Raw genomic sequence first — 10,716 nt, 5'->3', positions numbered from 1 at the left:
GCACAGAAATTGATGTGCTGCAGCAGCCTTCCGTCTCACATGCATCAGCATCCCTGTGCTGAAAAAATGGCAGCGGGGGGCTCTGAAATAAAACACGTTCAATGAGCTTTAGTTCAGAGCACCCCGCCATAATTTTTTCAGTGTGAAGACACATGTGGATGCTGATACACACAACGCGCGGTTGCTTTTAATTATTACAACTTGCTAATTAAAGCACCCGGCACCATGTCCCAGAGCATGTAAAAAAAACGTCCTTACAGTCTAAGTACTGAATTAATATCCTGTTCAAATTTTAATTCCGGTTACAGCCTAGCCCAGAAGACCACTTAAAAAAAATATTTTGGCTCATTCACACTAACCTTTTATACAGTATTTTCAAGCTTAAGGTCCCATACAAGGGACAGGCCCCATCTCCTTACAGGCCATGTCTGCACTGGGGTAATTTACACAAGAAAGTTGGTATCAGTGGTAGTACTACTTCAGGTAAAATTGTATTGGTACGGGTGGAAGATTTGATATAGGCAAAGCTGTAAGCACTGACTATAAGTTTAGTAATGACTACTGGAAGAAAACTAACTGGCATAGCAGTAAAAATTATTTCAGCTGTTAGAGACAGCTTTGTTTAAATTACATTAGGAGACCCATACGCTATGTGAAAGATAGAATTAGTGAAAAACATGTCTAATAAGATTCCCCATTGCAGAGCTTCCCTAACCCCAGCACTTAACTGTTTGTGAGAAAAGTGTTAATTGCTGGATTCCCCACCAACATAAAGAGAGCAGCAGGGGGCCTATTTATTACTTTTTTTCTTTGTTGCTGGTCAATCAAAGCTACAAAGTTTTCACCATGGTTGGATTTTAAAAGCCAATAAAGCCATGAAATAATTTAAATACTTCAATACTTACAACAGTACTTACAACAAAACTCACTGTGGTATCACAGTTATCATCAAACCAGTGATATGCACAAAGCTTAAACAGAAATTCTCTTGCAACAGGCAAGCAAATGAAAATGTGTTCATGAGGTTAAATCTAAAAGTGCATTTCATAAGGCAAACCACAAGATGGCTCTCATGTACAAGAGATGGGCTGCGCTAAAAAATGCAAAAGAATGACATCACTGAACAGTACAAAGTCAACACTTCTAAAAGATACTGTACTTACTTCTCAAGAAATTCTTGAAGGCCCTGCCGACGATGATCTACATGCTGAGGGTTATTCATATTAAAAAAGGGTGTTTTAGATGGAAGTTCAGGTAATTGTCTTTAAAAAAAAGTAATAATAATTAAAATAATGTCTATGAAATCTATGAAAATAAAAAGGGCTTAGAAAGATTGTTTAAGTAAATGACAGCATTGCCAACCCCAAGCATTCAAAAGGTGTGTCAGGTCCCAACAAAGCAAGAGATGGGTTTACAAATTAGAATTTTCTTTAAAAGCAAAGCATTGTTTTTGTGTTTGTTTAGTTTTAAAACTTTCAGGGTCCAAGTTTTGAGCTTTGATCAGCAACCATGAGGGCTAAAATTTTACTTTTTTAAAAGAATGACTGCTAAAATGCTTGTGTAATTCCCTGGCTTCCCGAACTGGGGATCTGAGAAAATACACCGAAGATTAGGATAAAATCTTCGAAGTTGGCAAAACTGAAATAATCTAATTTTAGGAACATCATTTTAATGATAGGCATCCCCTCTCCTTGTATTTGGACACAGTCAAACCAAAGCCAGTCCCTAACTAAATAGAGGGGAGGAAAAAAAGCTGAAAATATCATGGCATTGTATAGTATAGTATAGCATAGATACACCAAACCTAACTTTAAACTAGCTAGGATGCCAGCAGTAGTAGTCTAGCCATGGCTGGATGGATCTGAGCTCTGTCTTTCATTTCAGCCATTCATCTATATGGCTGGCTTCTTAGATCTTCCTTCCATGTTTATTTTCACCATTTGCACCTTCTGTTCTTACCCCAGCTCATTCATGGTTTTTTGGGGTTTTTTAACTGAGTCTGGGCTGCAAAACTTGCCTTAGTAGTTCATTAAATATTTCAATAGTCAGCTTAGTGACTTCAGCATAGCCCCAAACTTTGTGCATAACACTTTATAATTTTGGGATGTGTTAGGCCTCATCTATTAAACATTTAATTTTAGACCATGCAAAGCACTCATATACGTATATGGTAGAGAATGAACTCATGCAGGGAAAAGGACTACAGAATATGGTCTAACTAGCCTTATTTAACTTAGTTTTTATGATTCTCTAAAAGCAGAGTTAAAGAACAGACAAGAAACCTGTATTTAGTGGCAAAAGACAATAAGAAAAAGGCTACTCACATTAACACAGCATTACTCTGAAGCCTCTGCCGCAGCCATACAAATTCTCGAAAGCGTCGTCTAACACATGATGTTTTCCTTGTAAAACACATGCTATTTGTCTATTGGGAAAAGAGACTCAGTTTACTTTGCAAGTCATTTAGACTGAAAAAAACAGCACAGGTTTGATAGTGGAGGAAAAATAATTATATTCCTGAAAACTAAGGGACAAATGTCAATGCAGTTTCATAGAAGAGCAATGCAAATGGTTGTATCCTACAGCAGGCCAGTACAAGATCTTTACATTTCAGGGAACAAATTTCCTATAATTTTGTTTTGAAAGCAAGAGGTGACCAAGGTTCAATCTATTATCTTCAAAACATTTATCCTAGATGTGCTTCTTCCAAACATATCCTCACTAAATGGCAAGGACTAGTATGAGTGCTTATTGCTACTAGAGCTAATCAGAAATTTTCCAGCAGAAAGATGCTTTTTTTCTCATCAGAAGATGCCAATTCATTCAAAGCAACATTTTCCCATTTTGCCTGTTTTCCTATCAGTTTGCCCACCTGGCTTCTCAGCAGCCCAGCAAGGTCAGCGGATCTAGTACAGCCCACACCATGCAGACTGCCTCTGGCCAGCGGACTCCTCAGATCCCCTATTCTTGGGCAGCTGCTCCCCAAGCTGCCAGAATGTAGCCTGCTCTGCAGCAGGACACCAGGAACCTGGATATCCCCAAACCAGGGAGCTCTGGCCTTCCAGACTCCGTGGCCGACTGACTCCCACATATACCCAGTTCTCATCAACACGGAGCTAGTTACTCTAAGAATTGGACAGCCTTGAGAGTCAGAAGCCTTGCAGATTTGGGATCCCCAAACATGAGGTATTCCCAACAATTAACAATTCTTGTCAGATCCACTGCTCCCCAGGACTGAATACCAATGGTGAAATTAATTCATATCACCATCAGTTAGCAGATGCTGAGGTGCCAAGGGACATATTTTGTCTTGAGAAACACAAATACATGAAACACCAACACAGCTACAAATTACAAATATACACAATTTCCATTTCCCACATCACTTAAAAAGAATGGGCTAGTTTTAAATCAGAACTAAGCCAAATTTAAAAATGTCAAGTCTTCTGGAAAGAGGAAATTTCAAGTTTCAACCACTTCTCATTCTTTTCTGGGGAGTAGGGGTGTATTTGGTAGCTATGTTGGTCTGAGACAAAAAGAAATGCAAAACTCTAGACTTCTTGGTTTAGAGACGATACTTTTTATTAGACCAACTAAGAAATTGCAAAAAATATATCTTTCTTTGCAAGGATGCATCTGCCTGAAAGCTTGCAAGGAAAGATAATTTTCTGAGATGTCTTAGTTGGTCTAATAAAACGTATCATCTCTGAACCAAGAGGTCTTGAGTATTGCATTTCTTTCTGGGGAATAAGCATTTGTCAAGCTGGATGCTTTGTTACCAAGCATCTGAATATTTGTTCTCATCATGGAGATTAAGTTACCCCCACCCACAGAACGCATAAGCATTTAGTCTTGTGCCAGTCATGTCAGCACTGTGCTTTCAAACTTTCACCTAAGTATTTGATTATATTTGCAAAATGCCATTCAAACAGCAAAGTCCTCCATCTCAATTAGTTTATATACATTATTATAGTCTCTGTAACATTTCACCCCAAAAAGTATTCCCATTGAATACAAATCAACAAAAAATAATTAAATATATGGCAGAATTAGGATATAATGGTATAATTCCAAATGTATTCTTATTCAGATGTGGTACATGAAAATTATAAATCTTTAAAACAATCACTTGACCTATCAAGGTAGCCCTGAACTAGGCACAATATAAATATCAAGACAGATTGAAAATATATACTATCACAGCAGCCACATACCTTAACTTGGTAAATAGAATGTCAAGAATCTTATTTAAGAAGCAAATAATGGGTGGTTAGTTGAAAAGAAAGCTGCATAAACAGGAACTCATGATGCCCAATGCTTTTTTCTTATAAGACCCCCAAGCATACCATGTCTGCCACGTGAGTTCTCTATTTAAGAGTTAGAACCATTAAGGATATTGGGTGCTGAACACACAAATGGGAGCCAACATGACATGCTTGTATGCACACCTCCATCCCTGACTGAATGACTTGGCCAAAATCAAGCAGCAAATCTGTTCTTTTGTTTACCCATCCATGAAAGGAGAATAATACCTTTGTACCTCCCAGAAGTGTGGTGTTCCAAGGCTCATTTCAATAATATTTGTTAAATGTTAATAGTCATTAGAGAGGGTGCTGCAGAAACATAAAGCATTTTCACTCTATTAATACTTACATGAATGAATATCTCATAGTTTATATATGAATGCCAGGAGTCTTCTTTCTGTATCCTTGGGTCTCGTACCAAGACAGTTACAAATTCCTGTAAGCGCATAATAATCAAGCAATTAATTTTAGAGCTTGAAAGATTCTTCAATTATTCTGCTTCTTTACAAACAACAGCGTTCAAAGTAAAAGCTGAACTGCTAGTTTATCGAATGTTGCAATCCTTTTAAAGGAGAAGCAAAAACCAGTGAATCATCTCAGCTCTATCACATGTCCAGGAAACTCCTTACCAAACAGTTAGCAGCTATATGTGGAAATTTTCAAATGAGATAATACTGTAAATTTGCAAATACTTTTTCAATGGGCATTTGGTGAATTCAATGATCAGAAACTGATTCTCTGACTCAACATCTGAGATTTACAATAAAATTATGCAGTTATTTTTCAAGTGTCAATAAATTTCATGAAATAAAAGGAGGCTTTGCAAAACCACTGTAGTATGGAATACCTACATACAATATTTTAGTGGGTGCTGTATCTGTATTTCCTTCCATACACTTCATGCAGTTCTTCTTTGAAGTGAATACTTCAGGAATAATGATCTCCAAAATAAATGCTCTAAATGGAGGCAGGGGTTATCTCTTTTCTATGGACAAACTGGTAATCTAATTACCAGGGATCCTGATTTTCTCTGTTTAAAAATCACGAATTCTCTGATAAAATTGCAAATTACCTGATTAAAAACCCCAAAATCCATGTTTTTCCATGATTAAAATGAAACGCTGTTATTTTTATATATATCTATAGATATATAGATAGACACACACACACACCCAGTTGAACACAATGTTTTATTGATAAATTTACAAATTTTAAAGCAATTTGAAAGCCTACCAGTGCCTCAATCACTATAATAAATACATTCTAAATATCTATAAATGTTGGTGTTTCATTTTGGGCTTTTTATCCTAGAAAATCAGAGCTCCCCCTGTCCCCTTTGCTTACCAGGATGTGGGTCCAGCTGTGGCTGTCCCTCCCACTGGCTTTGTGACACTGCCCCTGCCCCTCACTCCCGACCCACAGGCCCCCCCAACCCAACCAGTGTCCCTCACTCTTGACCCAAAGCCCTTTGCCTTCCCCCCGCTCCCAGACCTGCTGCAGGGGGCCAGAGACCCAGGTCTGTAGCCCCTTGCCCCTCCCAGCAGCACCCAAGCCTCAGATGTTGCCTGTGGGAAGCAGTAGCTGCTGCGGCCAGAGTGGAGCATGGAGCTTAGCTCACCATGCCCCACAAGTGGCACAACTGGAATGGAGCCAATGGCGGGGGCGCGGATGTGGGCTGGCAGTTGTGCACTCAGGGCTCCCTCCCTGCCCTGCTGCTCTCCACCCAGGGACTCCGCAGCCCAGTGGGCAGGACCTGGTGCGGCAGGGCAGAGTGGGGTGGGAGCCCCACACCACCATGATGAGGTGCCCCCTGCCCACCCATCAGCAGTGGAGGCACAACTCCACACCACCATCCCTGCTGCTTGAAAAGAGAAAATCTGTGTTTTTCTCCTTAAAATGAAAAATCCACATTTTACTGCATTTTTCTATGGCAAATTAAAAACTCAGATCCCTGCTAATAGCCCAGTCCAGAATAAAGTTCTTCAAGTTTTAGACTGGGCAAGGCACTATGTACTATACTGCAGAGAATGAGAGAACAAGCTTGCATGGGTAGCGGCCGCCGAATATGGTCTAACAAGTTCTCCAGAGCAATAAAATAAAATAAAATAGATTTTGCTCTGGGGAGTCTCTGTCTCCCTCTCAATCTCTGCTATTCTACGGAAGGAGGAAGTTGTACCAGGTCATTGTCTATCTGTTAACAGCCTTAGTTTCCTGAGCCCCCAACACTGAACATCCTGGAAAGTAGCAGTGTCAAAGGTCTCTTCCCCTTCTTCACCTATCTACATGAGGGGAATGTAAAAGCTCTTCAGGAAATGCATTGGTCCAAAGGAGAAAAGAGCTTCCATATGCTCCCTTCCTTTCCCCAGCTCATTTGTGCTGGCACACTGAACAGATCCTATCTGTGCCTAGTACAATGGGGTTTTAATCAAGACTAAGGCCTTTAAACACTACTATTAAATAAATTTATATGGCTAATAATTCAGACTGTCAGGAGATAATTAGCCAAGTTAGGCTGAAGTCAGGCAGAAGGGAGGGTGGAGATGCAGCTTATAGTCTAACTGAATCAGAGCTGCCTAGCACCTGATGAAGTGGGCTTGGGGTCATGAAAGATTATGCATCACAGATATAGTCAGTATATAAAGGTGCATCTCTACCTTAACTTCTATCAGACTGGAGGAATACAGCTATATGTTAACATTTCCCCTATCATCTCTGGGAAATCCAATGTCATGCTGAGGAACCTGATGCATCTGAGAACATTCAAGTAGAAATAGTTTCTTTAAAATAGAAATATTGGAAGCACCACTGATAGTGAAGCCCAATACTTGCACAGTAACTCAATAATCTGTTCAAGTTCAACTATTGGAGAACAACTGCTTAGTCAAATCATTCCATTATGGCTAGGTACTAGGGGTGGGCAAAGTGGGCCCTATTTGATTCTGATTCAATTAGTTGATTCAGATCACTGTCCCTAATTTGATTTGGCTGAATCTGAAGATTCAATGCCAATTCAGAGAATCAGTGATTAAGCCATAGATACAGCTTTAAATGTTTTTTCTACATACCTCAAGGTGCCAGGCATAGCTCATGAACGCTGCAATGCTGGGGTGGATGGAGCATCACACAGGAGCGTGGGGGCCCCCCTGCATGCTCGGTGGTGAACCCGGAAGTGGACCACAAGTACTTTCAGTCCACTTCTGGGTCCGTCGGGGAGCATGCTGGGGGGCTCCCCCTTACCCTCTGGCTCAGCGACTGGCTGCAGGAGGACCCTGGGTGCCCCCTCAGACCCAGGAGGCACCAGAGCTGGGGGGCTCCCCTGTGTGCTCTCTGCTGGACCCAGAAGCAGACTGGAAGTGCTTCTGGTCCACTTCTGGGTCTGCTGCCGAGCACGCTGGGGAGCCCCCTGCGCTCCTGCGGGACACTCCATGCGTCCCAGCATCACGGCATTCACAAGTCATGCTGCTACTTAGAGGTATGTAAAAGAAAATGTAAGGCTGTGTCTATGTCCGAATCGCTGAATCTTTCTAAATCTCTCCAAATCGATTTGGAGGGTTCTGATTTGATTTGGAGAGATTAAAGGGTCCTCTGATTCGATTCAGATTCAGAGATTCAGTCACATCTCTGCCGCATCGAATCAGGGACCAAAACTTAGCAGAGACCTACTAGGTACAGACATTCAAAAAGCCCAAGGCGGAATCGATCTAAGTTACGTGGTTTTCTGTAAGCTGCATACTTTAGATTAGTAGTGAACAGAACACACATTCACCCTTTGATGGTAGGGGGCAAGTCTTAGCCTGGGTTCTGCCATTTTTAAACCAGTCTGTGTGCGCCAAACGTCTGATCTGTTACAGGTATAGACTGGTTTCTGATCACTTATGCTGGTAAAAGTGTAATGTCTGTACCTCACCCAAAGGACAGCATCAGACCAGAAGACAATCTTGGCAGGATACATAAAATACATTAGGGTTTGTGTGCACTTAGTTTAGGCAATGGCTTAATTAAGTCTGTGCAGTTCTCCCCCTGTGTGTGCACACAACCATACTGATGTAAGCTACTGTACCACAACAGACTGAACTGCAATAAACCCATACCAGTACCACTGCATCCACACTAATTTATTAAAACAGATGCAAAGACTGTGTTAGGTTGAAAACTTGATCATGGCCAGTGCCCTCCAGAGAAGCAGATAAATACTTCAGAAATGCTTTGAGATAAATCACTGAGAGCCATACTTGTTTTCCTTGAGACCAAAGGAAGATTACATCAGTTCTGAGGGCAACTCTAGGAGTAGAGGCAGAGTCACTGACCAATGACATCATTTTAGAACAGTGGTGGGCCAGATGGGTGGCATGGGGCCAGTCTGCTGGCCAGATCTGGAGACTGCAGCTGTATCACCTGGCCCACCAAGTGTTTGGCCACAAAGGCTGCCTGTGGGCCAGATAGCATGGCTCCTCATCACAGATCTGGCCCATCACAGATCTGGCCCATAGGGCTCCCCACAAATCCAGACATTTAGTAGTAAAATGAATGGGGGCGGTGTTAATTGTTGCAGCCAGGTGACATGGCTCCACAGGCCAGATATTGGTCACCCGTTTTAGAAAGATTCATTGTTAAAAAAGCAGCCATAGATTTAGACAAATTGCTGTTTGCATACAGAGAGGCCAGACAGCTGTCATAAATGGGATGAGTCCATTAACTATGTCAGAGTTAAACCGATTTATTCTGCAGAGAATCTAGTCTGGTGTTCTCAATAACTTAATGTTATCTGCAGAATAAATAATATTTTTCACAAACCAAAAGTATTGAAACAGAAAGCACTCAAGAATACTTCTCCCTAAGCCCAAACCACAACTACCCAGAAGTATTGCTTGTAGTTCAAATGAAAGTCCCTCCACACTCCAGTTCATAAACCCCTGACAGCAAACTTTTAAACAGTTAAACAAGAACACAAGCACAAAAGGCATTTTTGTATCAGCAGTGGCAGGGGAGCATGTAGTCTGGATGTAATAATTTAATGTATGAAATAATTTTCTTTCCGGGGATTCTGTTGCCTCTTTCAGTACCAGAGAAACACTTAGGGCCCGATCTTCCACTTCCATGCATCTTGTATAGCTTTTTACACCGGTGCATAGTGTTCAAAAAACATTAGTATCTTGATTTTGTAGAGATTTCCACTTACTTTCATAGGCATAGATGGCTAAACACAGAGCACCTCCTTTATCTTTGGGGACTGACCCTCAAATGGGATAAGCTCACATAGTTCTATCATAGTCACTGGAGCTACAGTAATTGCCATTAGGTGAAGTGCTGGCTGACCTTTAATTTGTGGTTACCACTGAGGGGTAACCAGAGTTTTGGACTGAAAACGTATATATAAAAAGATGTGGGCTTTCTCCCTCCAAAATGGATGTACTTGTTATGCTAAGCAAAGGATGTCTGAGGGAAGTTTTCCTCCTCTCAGTTTCCAAGTCTCTACTGTATTTTCATCCCCGTTCTGACCCAGTCACACTTAATATAACTTGCTCTTCATATCTACCTTTTGCTCTTCTCCGTCTAGGTTTTCTGTTCTATAGTTTTTGTTTCTGTCTTCTCTTGTTTGAGGATTTCCTGTGATCTTTTATATATCTTTCTGCTCTATCCTACAGCCACATAATCTTTTACAATGCTCAATCCTCAAAGCTGTCTGCTTTCTTTCCCCAACCTCAAATGAATTGCTTCAGGTAGCTAAAAGAAAAGTAACTCCATCAGGACAACCCACAGCCCTCCCTTCCCATGGAAAGCTAACACTCTCATAATGAAAGTGTTGCAAGGCCTGTTCTGTAACCTGGCCTTTTCCTTTATTCATATTAGATGCCCATCATATTCTCTTATACCTAAGAGTATGTCTGCACAAAAGAAGGCAGGGCCATGTAGAGATGCTTGAGCAAGCTTCATACCAGAAGTAGCACAGCCACATTAGCATGGTGCTGAACTCAGAATAACATTCTCATACAAAGCTAGCACAGATGCTTCTATACTGCATTGTGTATGTAGGTGGAGACATACTGAAACTGGTGAGACAAGAGGGAAGCAAAACAAGTGTTGAGTAATTGGAAGAAGAAAAAATGTACAGCATTTCCCAAGCTCGGTTGAAGTTTCCCTTATTGCTGTTTTGAGTCAAGGAAATACTAAACCACTACCACTTTTATTGTCAAGTAAGTTCCCCTGCCCTAGCAACTAAGAGCCAGATCAAGATCAGTCTTGCAGGCTTCTACATTTCAGGAATTCCGAAGTCTAAGAAGAGGTGCCTGGAAGGTGATTCAAACAGCGTGGTTAGGAACCCAAGATACATATACAGTGAATGGGGAGTGTTTAGCAGCTTTCAGAAGGGGATTTAGAGCAAAGGGCTGATCAGCTAAAGAGAACCAAAAGG

At 41.1% G+C, this 10,716-nt stretch overlaps 1 protein-coding gene across 1 annotated transcript in view; it reads right to left on the bottom strand.

The window, feature by feature from the left end:
• SNX10 (sorting nexin 10) overlaps positions 1 to 10,716 on the bottom strand; it is a 79,833-nt gene that overhangs the window by 16,602 nt on the left and 52,515 nt on the right. Inside the window, exons 3-5 of the mRNA XM_019508619.1 lie at positions 4,654 to 4,740; positions 2,325 to 2,425; positions 1,164 to 1,262 (exon numbers count right to left, since the gene is read on the bottom strand). Coding sequence (XP_019364164.1) covers positions 1,164 to 1,262; positions 2,325 to 2,425; positions 4,654 to 4,740 — 287 coding nt within the window. The remainder of the gene's footprint in view (positions 1 to 1,163; positions 1,263 to 2,324; positions 2,426 to 4,653; positions 4,741 to 10,716) is intronic.

The sequence above is a fragment of the Gavialis gangeticus genome, unplaced genomic scaffold (genome assembly GCF_001723915.1).
Source record: "Gavialis gangeticus isolate Ggan-Ray unplaced genomic scaffold, GavGan_comp1, whole genome shotgun sequence".
Taxonomy (NCBI): Eukaryota; Metazoa; Chordata; order Crocodylia; family Gavialidae; genus Gavialis; species Gavialis gangeticus.
This window is presented reverse-complemented; position numbering and strand designations above follow the sequence as displayed.